General features: G+C 45.0%; 1 protein-coding gene and 1 long non-coding RNA gene across 2 annotated transcripts in view; one reads left to right on the top strand and one right to left on the bottom strand.

The window, feature by feature from the left end:
* Positions 1-18417: 18417 nt before the first annotated feature.
* FZD1 (frizzled class receptor 1) lies at positions 18418-22572 on the bottom strand. Its single transcript, XM_075082794.1, has one exon. The coding sequence runs from the start codon at positions 22246-22248 to the stop codon at positions 20461-20463; it is 1788 nt and encodes a 595-aa protein (XP_074938895.1). The 5' UTR covers positions 22249-22572; the 3' UTR covers positions 18418-20460.
* A 169-nt stretch (positions 22573-22741) lies between these two features.
* The window catches only part of LOC142052550 (uncharacterized), a 28162-nt gene continuing 24466 nt past the window's right edge, over positions 22742-26437 (top strand). The window contains exons 1-2 of the long non-coding RNA XR_012658872.1: positions 22742-23279; positions 25973-26032. This is a non-coding gene — a long non-coding RNA (uncharacterized LOC142052550). The remainder of the gene's footprint in view (positions 23280-25972; positions 26033-26437) is intronic.

The following is a 26437-nucleotide window of genomic DNA, read 5'->3' as shown; positions in this document are numbered from 1 at the left end:
TTCTACAAGGAATGAAAGCAATCCAGTCTGGAATATACATGCAATATATTCTGTCAAATAGGAAAATTCAGCCTTGTGTGAATCACTGGTACTATGACAGTGCTGGGCACCTGCTGCCAACCAGTTAGATCCATCCCCACTGCCGCATGGTGCTGCGGTTATTTCATCGACCAGGAAGACAGGACCACAGGATACCTGTACACCCATGCTACACTATAACATACACACCCAGCTTTTTCCTGCCCCTATTTGGATTATCTCCATCACTACCCAACCTCAAAATCCTCAAAATCAAACACACCATCAACAGTCAGTTCAGCACATCATGCCCTGAATGGCAGTCAGGATGACTCTGAGTGCAGCTTTTCTTGTCCAACTGTTTTGAGAGAGCCATAAATCAGTGGGGGTCACAGTCTCAGCTTTTGTCTTGGGATCCACATAATATTTCTGCCTATACATCACATGCTGTAATGCACTGTACACATACATGCCCCATCTCTCTCTGAAAATCTCTTCCCTTTGCATAATTACATGCAAGTGGGGTCACTGTACCACAGACCTTTAACTAGCATTAAACCCCTCAAATTTCACTGGCAGTAGAAGATCCCAAGGGTTATTCTCATTCCACCGTGAATTTATTCAGAAGCTAGAATTCATGCATATGTTTTTTTCTAAACATGCAATAACAGCCAAAGTGCACGCTTTTATCTATTAACCTCATATTGATGGAGAGAGAACAAAACTCACAGGGCTGAATTCTAACCTGAGTTAAACTTGTGCACCTCAGTGCAGTTGAATGCATAGAGCTGGGCACTAATTTTGACTAATGCATGAGAAACAGAAAGGTTGTATAAAATGCGCTTGTGACTATGTAGGAATTACACATATGAAAAATTACAGTGCTTCAAGTCTATCCATCAAGAAAATGACAGCCTACAGAAACTGTAACTTGCGTCCCTCTTCTTCATCATCAGCGACATGAACTGTTTTGAAAACTTTAAGTCTGACCACTCACTACATTGGCTCCCTATAGAGCTTCTCTTCAAATTCATGCTCCCATTAAACAGCCTAAAAAAATTGTGGAGACAAGGAATGTACTTGACTACTGAATTACTTTGGCATGAAGGGTCTCTCTGTAATGAGAAATGATGTCTTTTATGCAAGACAGAGAGCTTTCCAGGAAGCAGAGCCCATGCCATGGACATTGTTTGAATGCCCTGTGCATGACAAGGTCCTTAATCCACTTCCATTAGTAAAAAGAAAAAAGGAAAAAAAACCAAATATAAAGAAAAAAGTAAAACGTAGCATCTCTAATCTTCCAGAAATGTCCATGTACATGAAGAAAAAGCAAAACTGAGAATGATATGTGAGTCATGTTATCTTCTGTCCTGTCAGAAAGCATTCAAATAAAAGCATTCAACTACAGTGGTGGGTAGCAAATAAGAGTTTGCATAGAAGAAGATAGAATATCTATTAGCAAATGACATACAAAATGGAAGGAAAAATATGGCCTTTCAACCTTTAGGTCACCAGGTCAAATCCAGCTCACGTGAGCAGGGATGGCGGTCATTGTCATCTGAAGGCTTGGTGATCACTATGGTGTTGGCTTCTGATCCATGAGCTACAACATCAGAACTGTTGCTCCTTCCCAAGAAATGAAGGTATGACATTGTTTCTGTAATCCTTTGTTCATTTAAATTCCAGTAGCATTAATATTTGATAATTCCTCGTAAATGCATGCACCTCTTGAATGCTGTGCTACCTTGATTCTTATGTGGTATTATTGCTAAACAAGAGTACAGTAAAAAAGCATTTGGTTTTACACTATTCACAACTTCTTTTCATTGGTGCAAATAGCTATGCAGGATACAAAGTAGTGGAAAATCAGATGATGCTTAAATCAACTGAAAGAATTCTGGTACATTGACCTTTATAAATACTCTGGACTGTACTTACAGTGGCACTAAAAAGATCCAACACATTTAGCAAAGGAGAATCAAATGTAAAACCTCAAGTGACTAACAGCATTCACGGTTAAAGTTTCAGAGGCTTAGACTGTCAGTCCTTCAGACTCTCTCATTTTAAATACGATCTTAAAATAAGGTGATTTTCTAAGTATCTCCAAAATATGATTGGTTTCCCACCATGTTTTTAAAAAGTGATAATATATTTTCAGCTACAAAAGGTTTTGCAGAAATTTACTGTGAACATTGAATAAAGATGGGTATTTCCATTTTTAATGAGATTTTTACAGTGCTCAATTTAAACCAGAAGTATGCAGGCTGTTGGTGACAAGTAAAATATTCACAACTACAAAGAGGAAGAAAGGTAACCAAGCTTTTCAAAATCAAGGAAGCTTGGGTTTGCCCTGCAAAACTCATCTGTGTCACACATGCAATGATGAACAGTAGGATGAACTTTTATTGTTTTTCAGAAAGTGAAAGAAATCCCATTCAATGACATCCCTTGTCAAAAAAACATACATTCAGCAACTGAGTTGGAGCCCAGAAAGCAAGAGACCAATATGCTTTAAAAAGAAAGGCTCTGCACCTCACATTCTAAATAAAACATGCTTGTACTGGCAACATACTTACGCCAGCAGGACAGCTCTCGCATGTGTGAATGAGTCAGCAGAGGATCTGCACAATCAGGCCCTAAGTGGTCATGTCATTGAGTTTAAAGAGTTAAATAAAGTGAGTGTGAATTTAACATTGGAAAACATAGTGACCTGTAACTTCTTCACCCACAGGAGATGCGAGCAGGGCCAGCCATGTGCCTGGTCTGGGTGAGAGAACAGGCAGGCAGGCATTTCCGTTGCTCCTCCAGCACAGAGCTCTGACTCACCAGCACCGCCACATGGGATGGGGGACAGTCCTGCCCAAGTGCTGCCGGCAGGACATGGTCTGCAATCTTCCTCCTTATTACCACAGTTGTTACTTTTTACCGTGTACATTAAATACCTTCAGTGAGATAATACGATGCCACCCAATGCTTCTTCAGCATCTTTCCTCCAAGGTTTGCATTTACATCCTCATTGCCCCATTTTACAGGTCACAGACCCAAAGCAAGGTCATGCAGGAAGCAGTAGCTCTGGCGAGCGCAGCAGCAGGATTACTTGCCTGCCCTCTTTCTGCATTACCCAGAAAATTCTTCTCCAAAAGAACTAGAAGGGTACAGGCACATAATGTTCCCGTTTGAGAGGAAAAATCTTAAAATACTTACTCACTTTTCCTTGGTATTCCATCTTCCCCAAGCAACTGTATAGCGTGGAGTATTTTAATAAGAATTCTACATATGATACGAGGAGGAGAATTATATCTTTTTCACCAGTGGGAAACCAAGTGAAGAAAGGTTATACTGCTGTTTCTAAAACCAAACGGTCCTCAGGTACCTGCAAGCAGGAATACTATTGTAATATCAGGATGAATCAATCCATCTCCATTCTCTCTGACAATGATCTTTTCTATATATGTTTTATGTTGCAAAATTTTAACAGCATTTATTTGATATATACTTAGCCTTACAACAGTTTCCTTGGCACAGATCTTCATCCTTCTGCCTGCATATTTTGAAATGTGTTTAGCAATTTATTCTTGAATCCATCCATATCGCTGCTTAATTATGGACTTTAATCGGGAGTAAAAAGCATTTGAGTCACAGTCACCTTTAAGTTTTCCCAGTGCAAGTTCATGTTATCTATGGGAGGCTAGGTGTTAGGGGGAAAATGGAGGTTAGCTAGATAAATTTTGCTTGAGGAAGGCTTCATTATGCAAATGACAAAATTCATGCAATCTAAGATAAAGGCTTGAAAGCTGGGGTATACAGGTTTGATACATATTTCAGGACTGAACCTAGCCCCTCTTGCAGAACCCATCAGCTGCATCAGAACAGCCATCAGTTTTACCACCAGGCAGTTTGGACATTTACAGGCTCCTAACCTACATTGCAGCAATGGTGAGCAGCAACTGCAGAGAGATGTGAGAATTCCAGCCCCACGAGGAGGTTTGAAGATATGTTGCCTACGTTCTGCAGTAGACAAAGCATCAAAGTGCCTCACAAGAAACTCTGCATCCTTTCAGCCACCCTGGAGGTGATATTATTAAGCTTCAGTGGGATAAATCCAATGAGAAACTGCTCAGCAACATGAGCAAGGGCTCCACAGTCCTGCCCTATATTTTTGTTTCTGGAAGCCATTTTTTTAATCTGTCTGTAGATGAGGGAATTATATGCTAAATTTCACCTCCTCCCCCACTCACATTGCAAGGCTTATCTAATGCACCTTTACGTGAAGTCTGATTTCCCCGCTAAGCGTTTCTACTCCCCACCCAATTTGGCATACACCGAACAGTGCACAAAATAAATTTAATTGATTTGTACAGGTATTAAAACAGATTATCATCTACGCGTATTTGGAAAGCAGACACTGCGTGTTAGCCAAATGGATGATGCAAACTATAATTATTTACATAGGGTTTCAGAGAGCTGGGTATTAGCAGGGAGCAGGACATGTTAGGCAGAAAAACAATTTCACATTTATCCATCAAATGACAAAGAAGGTCCAAACTTAATCATGAGATGATTTGTATATCCAGGAATGACTGATTTGAAACATCAGTGTAGATATTAAGAATCAAATTTTCATAAAAAGGCACCCGATTCAGCTATTGCTGCAACCTGTATGCAGGCTGAAATGCACCCATTTCCAGCACAGACCAGAACTTCCCATCCAGGCACCAATCGCGAATAATCACCTTACCCAGAACACACAACTAAGCATTCACATGCAGCATCAGATAGATATTTCTGCTTAAAATCCACATCTGCCCACCATGTAGAGGAAAATATTGACATACTGACATATGGCTGATAAATATGCAATGCAAACATCACCAAATTGCCACCTCCAGCATGCAATTAATAAAGGACATCTCTAGCAGGGCCCATTAACAGTCGTCCTTTTGCTTGGAAAGGTTGTTGTCTTGAATATTTGAGACTACTGTTACCTGTTCAGCCTGCCCCTCTCTGCTGCCTCTGCCAGCGCTCTGGTGCGACATGGGGATGTCAGGACAGCCATCAGCTCATGCCACCACTCTGACCCAACTGCAGCAATATGCAGTGCTGGATGCCCAGGGAGGAACATAAAACCAGGACAGGCGTACACCCATCTTTCAGTGCAGCATCCAAAATGACCGTACTTTTATATTAAATGAAATTGTGGAATGAAAATGAAAAACCTTGCCTGAAGAAAAAGGAAACAAGCTGTGAAGATGTTGAGTAAAAGACTCCCTTTTATATGCAAAAGGGGGAGGTTGTTTTTCCAAGGGCATGGGACGCTTTTACACAATCGGGGCTATAGAAACTGCAGAAGAAATTGTATAGCAGGTTCTTTAATCAAATGTCTATGACAGGTGAATTAAAGCATTATTTAATGGAGTTAGCTCTGAGATTTGAAGTTTGTTTCTCTTTGTTCCATAGCCCAGGAGACCACTCTTTTTTTTATGCCTCCCTGATGTATGAAATCACTGTAGCGTCCCTTACACTGCTTCAGGAACAACGAAGGCTGGAAAAATACTTTTCTTGGGTAATAAACTTGTAGCTGGTCTGAATTTTTTTCCCTTCTACACTGAACACACAGTTGAACAGACTGCTCTCCTTATTCAGCAGTGCGCAGCTCGGACCAAAACCCTGTTGTTCAGCTGATTTCGAAAGGTGTGTTCTAAGAACAAGGTAAACGCCAGGAAACTCTGTCCTATGAGTCTGATGTTATTGCATAATTGCAGACATCATAGCTTCTAGGCTTTGATTCAGAAAAATACATAAACGTCTGATTTCAAGGGTACTTTTCATACAGTAAATGTTAGTTGCTTACGTAGTTTGCTGCACAAACATCTGAGCAGTTTGTTAGCAATAACTATTGTTCTCCGAAAACATGCAAAAGGCATTCAGGGAAGGTTGGGCTTCTTCGAATGCTGAATTATCTAAAAGGTTGATTATTCTATGGGACAATAAAAACAGAAAACAAAACAGCAAACACTTCCTAGCAATGCTCTGAAAAAATATTAAACACTTCCAGAAAGGTACCAGATTTAATTTCATAGTTATAGAATTTATTTTATATCTACATAGAATTTTTCATCACTGAAAACCTCAAAGGGTTTTATAGACTGGGACTAAATTTTATCTCCCGGTTATAGGAAACATACAGCTGCTGTTTTCAAAACCCCAATTTCTAGTGAACGTCCCCTTGGAACTAAGGTCAGTCACAGCTTTTGCAATGTATATTCTGAAGTATCATGTGCAGGTCCAGTGCAGTCCTCTCCCATCCTCTGGCCTAACCCGCTACCTCTGTATTACTTTCTACTTGTTTCCTCCCTAGCTAGTGGAATAAAGGAAACCTGATCAAATTTCAAAGGGTGAAATACTGAATTTATGAATAAAAAGAATAAAATGAAGATTGATTGTGGTTGACCCAGATTTCATCCAGAGATGTTAGTGGTATTAATTTTAGAAAATTGGTGAAACAATAATAATAAAAAAATCTTGTCAAATAAAATCTTACAGTGAAATTAAACATTTCCACTGAAATTGGAAAACAGCATATTATTATGTAGTGCTACAATTCTGAAAAACATATACCTTTAGTTGCTTCATTTTTTAAAGTATTTATTTATGGTACTCACCACTGATCTATTCTTATCTTACCACCATTTTTTAGACCATAGTTATTTCAGCAAAAGCCCTTCTTCCATGGGTAGAGAGGTTTGTACTTCCATTTTGGCTAAAGCATGAGTATAGCTTTGTCAGGACAAAGTCATTACATCAAACACAGACCTGATCTAGCCTAATCATGGCAAAGCTGCACAACTGAAATGCATGCTGCTTTCCTCCTAGGAAACCTAAAACCCACAGAGGTATTGCTGCAGGTAAATCTGACTTAGAGGCTTTTCAGTTTAATTGTTCACCAATCTATTTGCCATTACCAAAAGAGGGTGTCATGGGAGAAAATTTGGAGTATTTTTTGGAGACCAAGCAACACAGAACCGGCCTGATTTTGTTTTTTCTGAAGTTACTTGGCACTGCAGATCTCTAAATAAATATAAAGTCATTCACAATCAAACAGGCAAGCAAGAAATGACAAGTGTTTTGACAGTGCTCAAAATACTTTGAGGTATTTTTAGCATATTTCTGAGTCGTATTAGCTTAACCTGTAATAGAATATAAATGAGCCCATATGGCAGAGATGTAATTACGTTCCATGTGAGAAATCCCTGTGGTAGATTTGGGGAAAAAAACTCACCACATGTGCCTTCTGGAGGGCACGATTTACACATGATTACCTACTCATTTGCATTGAGAAGAATATGAAGTAACACAATGCTAACAACACAGTAATGAAAAGGGCAAGCAAAGACTCTAGATCCCTGGGGGTGCTGATCCCTCTGACTGACATCCAGTTAGGAGCAGGGAATTTGTCCCTTTAGGGAGTACATTTTATGAAGCGATCTTTGATTATGTGGGCACAGTAATCATGAGTCTTAATTATTATTACTGTGAGAGAATGGGCTACAAATCTCCAGGGAACGTCTCTGTCACAGATACTTTGCCGGCAAATGCTGAAAATGAGTGTTTTCCCAAGGATCATTTTCATTCCAACCTGATATTTAGCTGAAGTTTCTTTGACTACTAGTCATGAAACATTAAATATAGATTAGAGGCAGAAAGATGTTGAAAGTTAAAATTCACCGGAGGTGCACACCCGTGCACTTGAGAGACAGCCCCAAATGTTGTCCAGATGTTGTAGCAACAAGGCTGAGGGTTCCCAAGCTGCAACACAGCCACAACAGAGGAGAAAGTGGATGTTTAGCATTCCACCGGCCTTCTGTTTAGTTTACTTGTAGTGTATTAATTTAGCAGAAAGTCCTAACAGCCTGTTAGCGGTAGATGTTACCAAGTGTACACTACCCTGAAAGAATGAAGAAATTCTTTTATAGCAATAAAGGGAGTAATTCAAAGCATGTAATTGATTTTCCACATTTTCAAACTGTGATAAGACTAAGCTTTAGCAGCAGAAACATGTGTTTGCAGTTTTGTCAATGTTCTTCAATGAATAAAAAAAAATAGGAACCTATAACTTATTGGTAAGATCGTTAACATGCAGTGGGCATTTCAGTGGCTATTGAAGCACTTGCCAAGAGCATGTCATCTTCTAAACAGGCTCAGAGGCGGTAGGGATTGGGTTTTGCCGCAGCACATGTTTTTGTGATTATCTAAAATCATTCTTTTCCACTAGGAACACCACAGAAGAACATCAAGGCTTTCTTAACAAGCTATTGTCATGTTTACGTGCTGTCCTCCTTTATGTCTTCCATCCTTTTCACTCTGGAGGGGCAGAGTGGTGGCAGGGCTCGTGTCTTTGCTCGCCCTTACAGCACTTCCATCTACCTGCTGAGCAGCATGGTTTCTGACAGTCATGCTGCTGTCCCCAGTCTTCACACCAGTTGTTAGCATGCTCTCTGGGACTCCCCACGAACCTCCCTGATGATGTCCACCAGAGGAACTCAGAGCAGAACCATCCGGGCAATTTCCAAATGCCAGGCAATGCACTCACTGCAGGATGCGTGAAGAAGGCTCAGGCGAGCTCCCCCAGCTATCGTTGACAGAGTTTAAGTCCAGAAGTAACATTTAGAATTATTTAACCCAGTCTTTTGCCTCAAACAAGCCACAGAATTGTATCAGTAATAGCTGTGTTGAATGTAATAATTCGATAGTGTGTAAGAGCTTACTTTTTGGGAAGATAGCTCACCTGGATTTAAAGGCTCCAAGTAACAGAGCTTCCACTGAAACCTTTGATTGTTTCTCTCATTCAGCAGTTTTACTGTTGAAAGTGTGTGCTTGTTCCATATTAACCATGTCAAAACTCACCAGTGGATTTCAGAAAGGTTTTTGGGTTCTCCCAACACCAAAAAGAAGACAGTACAGAGAGCAAGGGCCAAACTGAACAGCCAAGCACCAGGCACTTGTCATGATGTTTGGAAACAGGTCACCTACCTGTTCTCTGAAACTTCACAGTTTCAGTCTTCTTCCCATCTTGCATTATGAGAAACCTAAGATGCTTAGCAGTTCCTTCGTGAAAAAAAGAGAGGACACATCCTCAGAATAACCTATTTATCACGATTCACAAGGGAGATATGGAAAAATTGAGTTCTATTCCCACTATCTGACTTAGGGTAGACATGTGGACACTGGGCATGCTAAGCCATGAACTACAGACTCAGACTCCCATTGCATTTCAGTGAATACCTGTGGAGAGTGATAGAGGCTGAGATGGTGACACTCATTGGGACCCACCAGAGAATGGCAAAGTTTCCAGTGGCTGAGGTAGCTATGGTGGAGAACAAAGCAGAGGCTTATGTCCCCACATGTCATTTGCCCTGATTCTTGTGTTAGAAGATGTGCCAAAGTGAGAAGGAAACAGCTTGGAGGGATGCCTGTCCACAGCCAGGAGGGAAGAGGGTGTTTGCAGCATGGGGGTAAGGAAACCATCTTCTGGCATGGCGAGGAGCTGGCAAGGCTGACTGACAATCAAACAGGGCAACATTAGAGCAGGGGGGGAAAAAGCCCTCAAAGAATAGAAGCGAGCTGGTTCATGTTCACTCCCTCGGGACAGCGCAGAGCATCCCCCACAGTGGATGACTTCATGTGTTTGAAAATAGATAAGTGAGCAAATAGGAAATGGGGATACAAGATCCTTTAAACTGAAGTCTAAAGGTGTGAGTTTGGCAGACAATGGGAGTAACTATCTAAGTTTGTCACCATCTCAATACCATTGGGTGCAAGGTAGCAGCAGATAATGATCTTGTATGGCTTCCTCATGGACAAACATGCAGCATAGATCAGCATCTGAACCGAGGCAGGTGCTTGTGTTTATGGCCTGGAAAATGGAGGAAAGGGGACAGTAGAGGCAAGGAGTCCCTCTGGGCCTCCACAGGCAGGGACAGTTTTTCTGGAACGAGAGGCAGACTTTGCTGGTTGGTGGGTGACGCATTCGGGGTGCCATGCTCTTCCAGCACAATGAGGGCTTTTAAAACACATGAAGTATTTTGAATGGCTGAGCAACATGCTTGCTGCTCCCTCCCCCATAGGAACCAATGTATTTGTACAGTCACAAGGCTTTTCTTCTACAAAACAATAAAACTATAAAGGCAAAATACGGGTGAATTCATTCTGCTATTTAATCTGACAGGCTGGAAGAAACAGAAAAACAAACAAAATCCCCAATGGCTGCTCCATCCCATCCCTCCTTCATACATGCCTCCTCCTTTTCAAAAGCTATGCACAGGGAAAACAAAGAAGGAATGCGGTTACCTTCCCCGGGGCTTAGCGGAGCCGTTTGCAGTGACCACCGTAGGCACTGCTGTTTACATGGGTACTGCTGTTTACATGGGTACATTACCAGCGGCTGAACTCAACGACTCCAGTTCTTTGCAAATAGTTGTGCAAAGTGCAAAGAAATACCATGGACCGTGCAAGGATCCCGTCACAGGAACGATGGGAACTGAGGGCACTCAGCCATAAATATAACCAAACCCTTGATAATCTCAGCTCTTGCTGGTTTCTACTCTCAGTTTGCGCTTAAGAACTCCAGACAAACAAGAGCTCTCATGCAACAATACTGCTCAACAGACAGCAGATTTATTTTGACTGCTTCCTAGCCTTTTTTTGTTTTGCTGTAGTTTGGAATATAATTAAAAGAAAAGTGAAAGAAAAAATGGAAAAGATACAGGAACCGTGTGTGCTTCACTGCAAATGCTGCTGATGTAATAATTCTCTTTGAAGTGCGCAGCAAAACTCCTTTGGAGGTTAATGAGAACAGGATCAGGCCCTCCACTGAACTTGCGCTGAGAGCAGATAAGATCTTGAATCATTCAGAGCCAAGCATGTTATTTGTGCAACATGGGCAGGCTGAGTCAATCTCCGAATATTTTTAATGGGTGTCAACGTGAAGTGTTAATTCCACAAGTTATGTTGTTTTGCAGTTTGCCTGTGCCTGCTCTCCAGGCTGCCTTCACGGATGGTACACATCCTCTCACTGGCTGCGAATAAAAGCTATTTCCAGAACTGCTGTGAGAAAAAGCACTTCTGAGAGAGTATAAAATGGGACTTTTACAAAGAACTGGAAAAACAAATGATAGTAGAAATACCTGCTAGACATTCAGATTATCAGCGTGCACAGAAGTAAAAGTAGCCCCATTTCAAATAGAGATTACAACATTTTTTTTTTAAAAAGGACCCTAAAATCAAAACAAGTATTCTGTAACTGATCATTTTTGAGAAACTAATCTTGATCTCTTTTTTTTTTTGACAAAACAGAGGAGTGAGGTACTGAAGTCACAGATGCTTAGATAATGTCTGCCCCTGGATAGTACCTATATACTCTTAATAAACAGGATCAGAAAAACACTGAAAATATTTTGAAGCCTGATGAAATGAACTAAGCTTTCAGATGAGAAATCTTTATTTTTGACTTTCCCTTTTTCTGTCCCCAGGATCTCCATGCACTTCCTCATGCATCTTGAAGCCAATATGAAATTACAGCCATCCTGAGGCCAATGGGAGGCTTGCTACTGCCTTCAGCAGAACCAGGATTTTACTCTTACTGTAAAGATATCTTAAGAAACACTAGGCCCAACTGCCCACTTCTATGGAAAAAGTCAGCTGGAAACATAGCAAAGCCTACCACACAATTTCCTTTTCGTTCTCCCCTGAGGGGAGATTTTTAATCTTGGAGTAGAAAACAGGATCCAGGGAAACCTGGCGGAAACCCTGTGATTGCCATCCAGAGAGAGCTGGCTCTGGCTGGGCTCCTTGCCTTGCCCTGCTCCCCGGCCCACCACCACCTGCAGCCCCAGCTTTGCAGCCCACTCTGCTTGCCCCTCTTTTGTGAAGCGATGAAGAGGGTTTTGTCTTCTTGTGGTTCAGAGACACCCAGTCAAAAGCTGTTTCCCTGACTCTATCTTCCGTGTCTCTGGGGCACGTGCTGGAGGACCTCCCCATGGTTTCTGCATGCCCTGGGAAGCCACCCTCTTCCCACATCTGGGAAGCAACCAATCCTGCATGGCCATAGTCCCCAGTTCATCATCTCCAACCTGGCCCATGCACGTAACCACGTCCTACTGCCTAACCCCCAGCAGTCCCTTCTGCTCCTCCTCACTGATCTCTCCTTGCCCACACACCACAGCCCCATGCCTTCCCAGGTCCCCATTTCCATCTCTCTCCCCCCATGTCCTCAGCACCAGGGGACAGCAGACCCAGCACAACGCCAAGGGTTCCAGGTCCAGCAGCATTCATCACAGTGGTCTCCATTTGTTGTCACATGCAGGCTTAGGGACGGTACGCTCCACCTCTCAGGAGCTGCAAATCTCTGCCTTTGTGTCAGGAAGTGGAGAGGAGACTATGCTCAGACACCACGTTACAGCTGTCCCAGTTGCAGTTCCTAACTGGAATTGGTCAGATCCCATTTTCTTACCTTTGCAGATGAGCACCATTTGCTTCCATTACATTCAGTAACAGTGAAGTGCCCAGTCATACAAAATACCAACCCTTTGAGCATGTTGCAAAATTTTCTTTCACTTCCCTCAGAATTTTTTTTTTTAATTAAGAAATAAATAAATAAACTACTTGCAGTCTTTTAACAGAGGGCTTCATGCTAAGGATTGACTAATTCCCTTCCCTGTTCACAGAAAAGTGAAGCTTTCACCATTACAGACAAAGAAGTACTGAAAAGTTAACAAGAGTCATAGTAAAATCTGACTTTGTGATGAGCTGTTTATCCTGCAATTTTTTTAATTTATATAAATATTTTGGGAAGCCTGCCTTGAGGTTTTGTGTTGGCTTTTTTTTTTTTATTTCCTCTTTAGATGCATTTGTACATGAGTAGGCTATAAATTAAACACTCATTTTCCTGAAGGCAATCGTGAAGATGTGATTGAACCCTTTTCTTCTCGATTTTACATAGATCCAATTTATCATAATGCACAGTAATATTTGAATTTGAACAGGTGGAAAATCCTTATTTGCTCATACTACACTCTCAGTATTAACTCAAGATTAGCTCCTTGGGGATAGCATTTGTGCTTATATTTAACAGTAAAATGTCATGAATAAAGAAGCTGTCAAACAACTTGAGAGTAAGTCAGTTCTCTACTTGGACAGCAACTATTTTGTGATGAACACAATGAATGCTGCACAGCGAGTCCTCAGGAATAAACTGGGATCTGAATGAGTTATATTCCAGCAATGGTTAGAGCAAGGCAACTTCCAGTGAGGTTATCCGAGAGGGCATGGGCAAGCGAACAGCCGAATATGAGCCACAGAAAGTCGGCCAAGGATGTTGTAACGGCACATACTGCCTGTAACTTCCCCCCTCAAATGCAGGGATTAAGAGCAGCCAGGATAGCCTCCACCCTAGGTAGGTGGGGGAAAAACAAAAGAGCCAGCACATCGCTCGGGCAGCCAGGAAAATGAGCAATTCAGCACAGCCCCGGTAGTGCTGCTGCCAGTTAGAAATCCATGGAGTTTGCAGAAGATTGTAAACATTACCTCTGAGGGAGGGTGATAGTCCAGCGCCCGAGATGCAGCAGCAGGCACTGAACCGGTGGTGGGCAAGCTGCCAGGGAGGCTGAAGTGCTCATGTCTTGCTCAAACAGACTGCACGCTCCTGTGGCCATCAGTCCTGTCCTTAACTTCTGTAGCGTGGTAGTGGACGTCAGACAAGTTACCAGTAACAAAGCAATAGTAATTAACATGAACAAGGCAACGGGACAAGTCATACAGCACCAGTGAGTCATACTGTTAGTCTCACTTAAACACAGCAATGAGACTAGCACTGAGTCACAGAATGTAAAACAGTTATAAAATATCTGAGTTATACAAATGAGTATGCAAGAAAACAACATCAAGACATCCGACATGAGGAATACAGGCCACTTTCATTTTTCTTGTGATCTTTATCATCAAACTATCCCATGATAAATGACTATTAAATTTGTGCTGTAGCAAGCAATTAATATTAGCCAGGTTATACCAGAAAAATATACCAGACAAAAATTCTGTTCTCCCTCACCCAAAAGGATCCTGGTGATATTACAGTGTGGACAAGTTCCACCTACTGTACTGCACTACTGATATAGAGAAGCCTTACCTGTTAGCCTAGGATAACACTCTGTTAAACACTACAGTCCATTAATAATGCAACTATCCAAAAGACAGCTAATTGCAAATAAAAGTCTATGCTTCAATATTTCTGAAGAAGTTATTTCTAAGATACTCCATCAAAAATACTTTTCATGGTGGCTGACACGAGCCTCCCAACGCAGCGTGCTTCCATCAGACTCTAATGTTTATTGCCAAGTTTCCGCCTTAGTGCAGTTCAATCACCTCCAATGCTTTCATGCACAGCAACAAAGCCTTGGGATACTTGGACAAGGCTTGTGGGGTCTCAACCCAGCAACATTTCACACTGACTGAATGCGTGTCTCCATTAAGTGTTGTCTGAGTAGAAGACTAGAGTTTGTTTATTCAGCCTCAAGATAAGCAACTTAATGCTGCTGATTTGAATGCAAACAAGGGCAAGACCTCATACCTGGAAGACTCTCTGATGTGGTTACACTGGAAGTTTAGACTAAGCACAAGTTGAGATCTGAAACACAGTTGTCACGGCCTACAAACTCAGCATATTTTCTTAAAGCATTTAATTTTTTTAAAAACATTGTCTAAAAGTGGTATTGCTTTTATCTGGAAGATGTTGCACTGGCAATTATATATTGCTTATTAGGGCCTATTTTGCTAATTCACTGAAATCTCTCCCATATGACAGAAACGATTGTTGTTTCTCTGTTTAGTGACCTCAAATGACTAAGTAAAGATGCGGAGTGAATTTTAGTTGGCAAGTAAATGCAATTATGCCTTTCTTTTTTCTTACAGAGCATAGTATTATCTAGTCTGCTTTAATACCATCACTGGGCTACTTTAAAATTAATATGGGGCTCATAATGCTTGCAGTGTGTCCGGGACCTAATCCTGGTGTGCTTAGTTTGTCCTTAAGCATCTATTTCACATCTTAAAATGCTTCGAGACTTCCAAAAACAAAACTGTGAAAAGCAAAGTCTCAGCATTAAGTCACCAAGCCTTTCCTCCTAAACCCGCTAACCCATTTTTAAAATTATTTCAAAACTGATAAGGAGCTTCAGAACAAAGAATTTCTCTGGTGACAATTCTGTGCTGTAAACACACAGGCAGCAAGGGGTTCAGTTCACAACAAGAAAAAGTTCCCCTTCTCCATATGAGCATGAATCATTGCCTAAGCCTTCCAGCTCAGCTGATGAACAACAGAGGCAAAAGATTTACGAACGTAAGAAACTCCCACAGCTACAGGCCAAGAGCAACCCTCACTTCTAATGGGACCAAGCAGCTAAAGAAATTGCATTTTTAAATCAACATTTGAATTCAGAATCTGGATGATCCGTTCACTTTAAGTTTGCATAACACACAGAGCAATGATGCTCTGGGTTAAACAAGTGCAAACAACTGATAGGAATATAAGAGAATTAAAAAGGGGGGTCCTGATATTCAAAGCTGATTTTGCACAGTGTTGCCACACAGCCCTGAAGTCCTGTCATTGGAAACATCTATCAAATATAATGCAATTCCCATGTTTGAGCACTAGAGGGTCAATTTGGGATGAAAGCAAAGCCTTACCTCAGTTTCCTTATTTTTGTAGGTAAGCATTTAACCTCTTACCACCTCTTCAGCTGTCATGAATTTTGCTAGCTGAAGCTCTTTCTGAGGCTATGCACCACTGGAATTACGTCACAAAAACACAAACTTTTTGCAGGAGTAACCTCAATAATTTTAAACTACATGTCACACCAAACCCATAGTTGCTTTCTCTGGTCAGCTGCAGGGCGCACACCTTTTCAGAAGGTTCACCGTGTTGGTCTGGAAGTTGTCTCTTATGACTGGGGGTGGCAAAAGTCCGATGAGGTACTAGCCCATTTTGAAAAATACTCATCCTATACATATACAGCAGCCTCCTCTCACGACTAAGTATCATAGCTTTGAATAATACAAAAAATGCAAATACCATCCATTTACATGAAAGGGACCCTCAGCACCACCTGTAATTGTACTGGTGCCCAACCACCAAGCACTGGGATGGCAGCAGAAGGATGGGCATCATCCAGAGGGCAGAATTCAGGCCCACTAGATTGCAGCCTTGTCACTCAATTAAAAAACCCCAACATTTCTAAAAGAATATGCATATACCAGAAATTTGGGGCGTTACTATATGAACAAACCAGAAATCCTTCCCCTTCCCAATAGGATTTGTTATGGAAACAGCATATAATTTCGTTCCAATACCACAAATTTGCCAGTACATTAAAGAGCATTACTGTTACTGAAGGATGAACGGTAAATCAGCATCTCCAGCTCTCCAGGCTACAGCCCTCTTCAGGGGAATGGTGATTCTGAGCGCCCCTTCATTTCAGGCTATAAATATATCCCATGAGAGAAAGCAAAGCTGTTGACTAAGGAATGCCCTAAGTACTTATAGCCCAACAAACTTTGTTATACCACAGTTTTGTTCTTACATTATCCTTCTGGTCAGGGACAAGAGAACTGGGCAACTCTGCTTCTTTGTATACAGCGATACTTTCTCTGGTTAACATGGTACATCAATTATACAGACTGCATTGTAAAAAATCCTATCGACATTCCCTGGAGCAATGGATAGATTTGTTTTTAACAGTGAAGTAAAACATTAGTGATGGCTGCAATATACCCATGCAAAAGACACCTTTGTACCACATTAATAGAGAGTCTCAAATACCATTATGTGTTGAGAAATAAAGGTATAAAAAGGTAGGTGAGCCATACAGATAGCACCACAGCATTCAGTAATCACTGTGACCTTTGCAAATTACTGCCCTGTGAAAGCTGACAAAAATTAGCCAACAAAAAAGCAGGGGGGTGCTCTTTTAAATGATTTTTAAATGATCATATTGTGCTCTCTGGTATATTTATTAAAATAACCAAGATTGAACATGGAGCTTCAGCTCTACAATCTATGAAAAAAAACCCCAAAGAACTGAAGGGGATCCGTATCTGCTGCAAATCGTGAACTGCACATATTAACATTTTACTTCATGTAGAAACGACAATTCCATCTCTCATCTTTGAAAAGTATTTTGAAAAAATTGATCCCCCCCATCCCTACCATAAATACAAAGTCTCTATTACAAATACATGTGTTCTCCCATGCATAAATAAATCACATACATTCAGCTGCAAGAAAACAGATCAGTCAAAACGGGTCAAATGTAATTACACACTGACCAGAAAGAATGCCACTGCAACTGAAATTGAATGGCTTGTACTTCAGGTCACTAGCTGAGTGCTGACCAGTACAATTTTAAATGCTAAAATAAAATATCCAAAGAAAAAAGGTGGTGGGGAGGGAATTGAGAGAAATGTGCAAAATATCTGAGAAAGCAGGAACTATGTTTATGTAAAACAAATTTTAAAATAATGAAAAAAACCCTGCCCTCTTGTTTCACCTCATTAGGGAAATTTTGTTAAGCTCCCCTTACTTCTCTATGGCTGTTTTTGCATCACGATTTGAAAAAAGTAACGAGCCAAAAATTGTTTACATCTTCCTCCAGATGTACAGAATGAAATGCTGTACTAGCTTATAATGCTGGAAATGAGAAATCAAGCCTCATAATTAGCTGGTCTTTCCTAACAAACCCATGCTTACAGAATGGCACTTTGAACAATGAATTAGGAAAAAAAAAGGACGTGTTGTGTAGAAAGGTTTAAGAATGCGTGTACTTTCCATAGAGCTGAAATGCTTCCATGAACATATCATTTAACTCTGGATTTACCAAACATTCCAAATTCAGGAACACAAAACTATTTTACCCATTAAAATATTCTTTCAATATTGCAACATAGCTCGAGTGTCATTTTGAGCAGTGAGAAAATCTTTGTTTTTAATAGGAAAGGGAGAAGAAAGGCTAAGTTGAGAGAACCGTTTTCTTTTAAAAAAAAAAAAAAAAAAGAACTGACGAGCTTCTTTCTTCTCCTGCCATATAGCAGATCTCTTCTTGGATTTCACACCACCGACCATACCCTGTCAGAGATCTTGAACAGTTTACATTACTTCTTTTGAAGGATTAATCTAGACCGGCCCAGAGATAAAAACCAAAATGCACAATGAATTCCTACACTGAATTCCAGCTTGTTACTGTGAACTCAACATAAGAAAAGAAAAAAGGGATCCCACACATCTTGTAGTATATACACTGCTTTCACACAGTATTTGAGTTAGTCAGAGGAATACGTAAAGGGACAAGATAGTTTTGTACAAAACCTCAATTTATTTCAGAGAAATTAAAAATATGGTATTTAATATATATAAATTTCTATTCCTCTATAAATATAGATGATCTTGTGATAATGAACAGAAATAAATGCATACCAAATTCAAATAATTTTGCATTTCAGGGTATGGTAGCCATAGATAATGTTTATGAACCTAAATACAGGCATTTGTTATATAAAAAAAAGTTTAAAACAATACAATCAGGAGAGAAGCATTCTGCTGTTTTTCATACAGAGGACTAAATATTCAAATGCATCTGTCGAAAGTTACAATTTCGTTTTTAACCTTTTTTTTTTTGTATTAAGAAGCACAATCCCACACACCCAGGAGCATACAAGGTAGTAGATATGCTGCACACATGGTATCTTATCTTTGCAGTATGCAATGTTATTACTGTACCTCACAAAAAAAAAGGGGGGGGAAAAAGACAGCAGAGGCTCTTTAAGGTCTCACATCCCACCGGAGTGCTTAAACGTTCTGATTTTCTCTTTTCCCTTCCTTTGTTTTGACTACTGGTAAAAATCATCACACCATCATAATGTGTAATGAATTACATGTCAATGAATTAAAATTCAGGGGTATGGCATTGGCTCCAGTGTTTCCCAAATGAAGAGCCAGCTTACGGATATAATTAAGAAAAACCCTGAAAGCTGCGTTTTGTTCCGATGCTCCTTTCACGGAGTCCGTATTTCCTGATCCTGCAAACCCCAGCCAAGAGCAGCCCGGTGGGGAGGGTGCCGGGGCAGGCGGCGGTGGGAGCACCCGCAGGGTGTCCAAAAGTGGGATTAAAAAACTCAAAACGAGGGCTAGGTTTGGTGTATCAATGTCCCCACCCACCTCCTAAGCCATCAGACATGCTACAGGTGCAGACGGTGTTAAACCTCAACTCCTACAACAAAACAGGCCAACTCCTCTTAACTATGTGGTGCATTTAAATAAATTTTTATAAAATTGGAAGAGGGCAGCCGGCAGCCAACCCCCCCGCCCCAGCCCCGGGCTCTGCGGAGAGGCTCTCCCTACAGAGAGAGGCCGGGCACACCGCCGGGCAGGGCTGGGTCTGGTTTCTACCCACCCCCATCACCATCCCAAAAAGGGTCTGGCGGGTCCAGCCCGGCTCAGCGGGGGCCAGCCGAGGCGAGGTGAAGCGCCGTCCCTGCCCCACTGCCGGGCGGCTGTCTGTCCTCCCCTGTACGGGGGTCCGTCCTCGCCCCCACCCCCAACCCCAGCGGGCCGGGGCCGAGGCGGGAAGCGGCACTTCCCCCCCCCTCCACCGCCACCTACCCCCGGCGGACCGGGCCGGGGCCGGGGCCACCCCCACCGCCACATACCCCCGGCGGACCGGGCCGGGGCCGCCCCCACCGCCACATACCCTCGGCGGACCGGGCCGGGGCCGCCCCCACCGCCACATACCCTCGGCGGACCGGGCCGGGGCCGGGGCCGGCTCAGGAGGCGCCCCCGGCGGTGGCAGCAGCCGCCTCCCTCAGGGCCCTGCTGCTCATGCAACCGAAACTCCAATCAAAGCCATTACAAAACCTGTGTGGGGGAGAAGAAAGGGGTTTGTTTTGGTTCCTCTTACCGGCAGTTTTTCCCATCCTGCCCTACGAAATAAAAATCCAACGCCTTTTTTTTTTTTTTTTAAATTAAAAAAAAAAGAGGGGCAAGGAAGCAAAATCCGCAAACGGGTTAAAAGTGTCCTAAATAATTAAAAAAGTGAGATTTTTGTCATTTAAATACAAATATACTTACAAAATCTTACAGAGGCTATTTACATCCCTCTCCCCCAACCTGACAGCCCGTACAGTTCCCACAGCAGAGAGCCCGAGCGGAGCGGGGAGGGCACAGCCCGGCGGTCCCAGGCGCGGGGGTCCCCACCTGGCTCGTCCTCTGCTCCCCGCCGCCTGCGGAAGACACTTGCGGTCCCCAAAGTTTGCCCAGGCTGGATAAGGAGCTGCTTCCCGAGGCAGAGCCCCGGTCCTCCGGCTGCCTGCCACCCCCCCCCGGCCCCGTGGGCGGGGGTCTCAGACGGTGGTCTCGCCCTGCTTGCTGTTGGTGAGCCTGGTGTAAAACTTCCTCCAGGAGTTCAGCGTTTTCCCAGACCAGATCCAGAAGCCCGAGGTGATGCCCACGATTAATGTCATGAGATACTTGATCATGAAGACGGTGAAGTCGGGGCTCATGGGCGGGTGGTGGCTGCTGTGGTTGTTGGGGCAGGGGATGGCGTAGCTCTTACAGCTCTGCGTGACCCAGCTCCTCTCCCACTGTTCCCTAAAAGCTTGCTCATAAAAATAGCAGGCAATGACGATGGTGGCCGGCACCGTGTAGAGGACACTGAAGATGCCTATCCTCACCATTAGCTTCTCCAGCTTTTCTGTCTTGGTACCGTCATGCTTCATGATGGTCCGGATCCTGAAGAGGGACACGAAGCCGGCCAGCAGGAAGGAGGTGCCGATGAACAGGTAGACGAACAAGGGGGCCAGCACGAAGCCCCGCAGGGCGTCCACATTGTTGATGCCCACAAAGCAGACGCCGCTGAGGACGTCTCCGTCCACCTGTCCCAGGGCCAGGATGGTGATGGTCTTGATGGCCGGCACAGCCCAGGCAGCCAGGTGGAAGTACTGGGAGTTGGCCTCGATGGCCTCGTGGCCCCACTTCATGCCGGCGGCCAGGAACCAGGTGAGGGAGAGGATGACCCACCAGATGGAGCTGGCCATGCCGAAGAAGTAGAGCATCATGAAGAGGATGGTGCAGCCCTCCCGCTTCGTGCCCTGCGCCACGGTGCGGGAGCCGTCCTCGGCGAAGCGCTCGTTGCAGACCACCCGCTCCTCCAGGAGGAAGCCGGCGATGTAGGCCACGGCCACCGCCGTGTAGCAGCCTGAGAGGAAGATGATGGGCCGCTCGGGGTAGCTGAACCGCTTCATGTCCACCAGGTAGGTGAGGACGGTGAAGAGGGTGGAGGCGCAGCAGAGCACCGACCAGATGCCGATCCAGGTGCGGGAGAAGCGCAGCTCCTCGGGCCCGAAGTACATGAGCCCGTAGAGGCGGCCGGGCTCGCAGGGCGCCCCGCAGTCCTTCTCCCCCAGGAAGCGGTAGTTCAGGTAGGAAGGCACCTTCAGCGCCCGCGGGCAGGAGAAGCGCCCGCGGGCCTCGCCGGGCCCCGATCCCCCGGGGCCGCCGCCGGTGCCTCCGCGGTGGGGGTTGCTGGTCCAGCTCTCGGGGCGCAGGGCGGGCGTGGGGGTGCCCCGCTCGGAGGCGTTTTGCCCCACGCAGAGCTCGCCGGCCCCGTGCACCGGGAACTTCTCGCAGCGCAGCGTGTCGGGCCACTGGAAGCCGAACTTGTTCATGAGGGCCTCGCAGCCCTGGCGGGCCCGCTCGCAGAGGGAGCGGCAGGGCGGCAGGGCCTGCTCCAGCACGGTGCACACCGGGGCGTACATGGAGCAGAGGAAGAACTTGAGCTCGGCCGAGCACTGCACCTTCACCAGCGGGTAGAACTGGTGCACCTCCAGCCCCGCGTCCTCCTGGTTGGTGTGGCCCAGCAGGTTGGGCATGATGGTCTGGTTGTAGGCGATGTCGGTGCAGAGCGGGATGGAGATGGGCTGGCAGTAGCCGTGGTCCGGGATGGAGATGCCCCGCTCGCCGTTGTACTGCGGCGCCGGCGGCTGGCCCCCGGCCGGCGGCAGCGCCGCCGCCCACAGCAGCAGCACCACCAGCACCGGCGGCGGTAGCCGCGGGCACCGACCGCCGCCCGCCCGCCGCCCGCCGCCAACTTCTCCGCCGCCGCTCGCCGCCGGCCCGCGCCGCTCGGCCATGCTCAGTCGGTGCCGCCTGCCCAACCGGGCTCCCGCCGCCCCGCCGCCGCCGCCGCTGCTCCTCCCGGCCCGAACTTGCGACTCATGAAGGGAGCGGCGGGCAGGGACGGGGCAGCCCCGGCCGCCACTCGCACGGCCGCGGCGCGCAGCTCTGCCCGCACCGGCGGCAGCGCCCGCCGCGCCTCCGACTACCGCCGCCGCCGCCGCCGCCGCCGCCGCCGCCTGACCATTTGTGCCGGCCCCTCGAGCCCGCGCCCCTCGCCGCGCCGCGCCGCGCTCCCTCCGACCGGTTTCCAGGCGCCCCGCCGTCTGCCTTTCACCGGGAGGGAGGAGCCTTGAAACCGACGCCGAACTTTCCTGCGTAAGGGACCGTCTCCCAACGCCTCACCCGGGGGCGGGCGCAGGCGGCGCGGGGGAAGGGGGGGCGCCGCTGGGGGGGGGGGGTGCGGGGGCTGTCTCCTGCGGGGCCGGGGAGCGGGGGGCAGGTTGGGGGAGCGGGGGGCCGTGCCGTTTGGGTCGGCAGCGCGGAGGCGCCGGGGGAGGCCGGGCCCGCCGGGGCGGCTTGGCTGGACGGCGGCGGCCGCACCGCGGAGCCGCCGGGGTGGCGGTGGCGGCGGGTGTTTTTGGATTCCCTGGTGATGACGATAGTTAAGGGCATTGAAGTGCGCACCTCGGCGGGGTCCGGGGCCCTTCGACCCGGCGTCTCCCCCGGCGAAAAGGCTCCATTCACAGCCCGCCGAGGGCCGGGGAGCGGCGGGGTGTGGGTGTCGATATTTGCCAAATAGCAAAGGGCAGAGTCGGCGGGGGGACACACAGTGCTGCCGTCCGGGGTCTGCTGCTGCAGGGAGCAGTGAACGATCAGGGAGCATCTTTGCAGGACCGAAATCCAGAAGGCTGGGTTATCGTGATAACTTGGGGCGCGGGGGGGAGCGGCGGCAGCGTGCAGGCAGCGATCGCGGTGCTCGCATCTCCCACACGCAGCCGGTGATGTGCGAGTGGCCAGAATTCCCCTCCCTCCAGAGACACTTCAGGTATCTCGCTACCCAGTTATCGCAAATGTTTTATGCGCGTCTTCCCCCCCCATCATGTCTACAGCAGCAGCCTGAGATACGAAAATAATCACAACAGGGTTTTCCCATTCCCCTTCCTCCCTTGCCCAGTGGGCAGTTATTCCAGCTTAATTCAAGACGAAATCCTGTGTGACTTGCAAATACCTCCCGTCAGGTTTTTTATGTTGGCTATACTCCGGGGAGGGGTGAATGGGCATACAGGGACTGCCAATGGGCCATTTCTTTCTGCACATCTAAAGCCCTGTTGCTCACACAGAATGGAGGTCATGTTGGCTCTTCCGAAATGCATAGTCTGGAAAAATGATGGAGACTGAATGGGGGATTTACTGTACTCACTGGAATCCAATAAGAATAATAAACTGTGCTCCTGGAGAGGAGGAGGAGAATCCTACCACATTCTCCAAACATTCAGTAACCGAGCCTCTGCATCATGGACGTGAATGTCCTCATATTTGTCCGATGGTTAATGCTGCCATTCAGAGCTTCAACCAGCTATGAAACTTCTCTGGCCAGCTGTCTTCCTTCTCTGCAGCATGCTCCCACCCTTTCCACTTTATACACTAATGAGCTGCAAAAATCCATTAGGAATAAGACAAGCCCGACATTTATTTCTTGCTGTCACAGGTGGCAAGGGTTAATAAAAGACATCCGTATTTCTTGGATAGCTACAGATAAAATTTGGACCGTGCTATTTAGGCCACTTTCTTTCTCCCAGCAGTGCTGTCCCACATTCAAACTAATTAATAGCAAGATCTGTGCTGTGTAACGACTGCAGGAGCGGGATAATGTTTAGAAACGGCACAACCTTAAATATGTCAATTGCTGATGTCCTCATTTGCTGAGTTCATCGAGTTCTGTCAAGAACTCCCTTCTCAGAGGACTGCAGTTCAAAAATGATACGCACAAATGGTACCATTTTCCATCTTCTGCTGAAAAAGTTTGATTCCTTGCATATTGCATTTACAGTTTTAAGCTACAGATTTTCCTTTTCAGATCTACATCAGTAATTAAAATTACTAACTCCTTTCTAGCACAAAACCTAATTTATATTCAGCCCTAAATGACAATATTGTTTTCTTATTCACCCTAAAACAATTGAACACTGGATCTTTAGATAGGAACAAGTATTATACGTGCTCTTTCTCATAGAAAGTAAGTGTGAATTTCTAACTAGTCTAAGGAAGCCTCTGTAGCTTTCTGCCTGTGGTCTTCAGACCTGGAGACACATCACACAATCCAGGAAAGGTAATTAAGGTCAGTTGGCTGAAATTCTATCTACAGGGGTCTGCATTTGAAATATTTAGGAACTACTCACTTCTCAAACTGAAAAACACTGAAGGAGCGCTGTCCTAAGTTGTTCTGTGCAACTAGCCAGAAGATTGTTGTAGGTCGAAGATCAGTGTATACAAGACAAGGTTTGTACCAGTAGGTATTAGCTTTTTTCAGACCAACTGGTATAGAATGAAAAGTAGACAAATGTCTGGGTTAACGAGCTATATTTTTGGTTCTGAAGCAGTAAATACCAAAGCTAAATGCAACTTAAGAACAACTGCTTAGAGCTTAGGTAGGGATGGATCAGTGAGACCAGCTCAGAAAGAAAAAGTGAAAATGGGATTGGATGGGGTGTTGTGGTGGGAAGAACAAGGGCTGAGAGCTGGTTCAGGAAAGTTCCTATGACTTGCTGGTTTTAACTGTTTAACTATTTCACATAACAGGAAATCCTGTGTGGAAAGACTCTTCCCAGAAGCACTTGTCCTACATTTCAGGCACCTCAAACCACAAAACTCATCATCAGAAGCGTAATTCTCTGTGGTCCAAAACACCAGATCAGTTTAAATTGTGCCTGAGCAAGAAATGTTAAGATGTATTTGTGCCCATCTGCCACTACAGCAATGAACGCCCCCTGCCATCAAACAATCAGCATCCTCCACTCTTGCATTTGTAGTTTCAGGACTAACATACTTCATCGTGCGCACAGCTGCCTTCCTGGTAGTTTTGCTGCTGAAAATGACCACTCAGCACCAGTGTGAACTCCCAGAGATGGTCTATAAAAGACCCAAAGAGTGTTGTCAGTGAGAGAGAGTTTCTCGCAAACAAGACATTCTCCCTCTAATTTTTGAGTCCTGCTCCTTAAGAGAAACTACAGAACTTGTCCCACAGCAGTGAGCATGGGAACTAGGTTTCCTAACTCTGCCCAACACCCAAAACCAGAGCCTCAGTAGAGATGCTGGTCTGGCAGAGTTCCCTCTGCTTCCATACCCTGTTCACCTCTCTCCAAATCAAGAGGCTGTAAAGTAATTGTCTCTCCTTTTTGCTTAGCTAATAAATGTCACTCTTTCTCCCATCCTGAACATCCTCTGCATCATTAACGTCGTTAATGTCCTCTTTATTCTACAGCTACCATCGTCCTTTCAGAGCTGGCTTAATTAATACGTATCTTAGTAAATGTTAAGTGATTGTTCTTAACTGAGAGCTGCAGCTGGTGTTACTAACCTGGAGAAAATTTCGTATGGCCAAAGGTTTGTCTAATTTTTCCACCTATATGTCTCGGTCTGATAAAAGATACTACTTCTTCATACGATCCTAGTACTGCATGTTACATCCCCATGAGACTATCACTGTGTGTCTGCCTTGTTCTTTTAATGACTCCTTAGGTATCCACCGCAGGTGACTGTTGGAGGGAGGAGACTGGACTGGATGCCACCGTCACTTGGGTCAGTACAATGGTAAACATGTTTGTACACAGACAAATAGTGTCTTTCTTAAAGCACAGGCACTCTTCTTTCCCTTTCCCATGGAAATAGTCTTCCATTCTAAGACAGACCAGAATCTGGGCATTAAAATCATACCTTAAATGAAATTTCAACTTTTACTTCAAAACAATGTGCTATTACTTGTTACAGTAGCGGAAATTAGGACTCTGGCAGGTGGGAAGAATACTGAGTTTTGTCCTCTTACATTTTTTATATCCCAGTAGTATCCTCACTATGCTGCTGTCCTCAGGGTGCTGTTTTGTACTGGTTTTATGGGAGGCAGGGATGATACAAATCTTTGGCCAAAATGAAGAAGCCATCTAAATTTCTAATTTTGGAAAGAAACAAAGCAAAAGTAGTTGGAAT

The sequence above is a fragment of the Phalacrocorax aristotelis genome, chromosome 2 (assembly GCF_949628215.1).
Source record: "Phalacrocorax aristotelis chromosome 2, bGulAri2.1, whole genome shotgun sequence".
NCBI classification, from domain to species: Eukaryota; Metazoa; Chordata; class Aves; order Suliformes; family Phalacrocoracidae; genus Phalacrocorax; species Phalacrocorax aristotelis.
The sequence above is the reverse complement of the archived record's forward strand: the minus strand, read 5'-3'. Positions and strand labels throughout refer to the sequence as shown.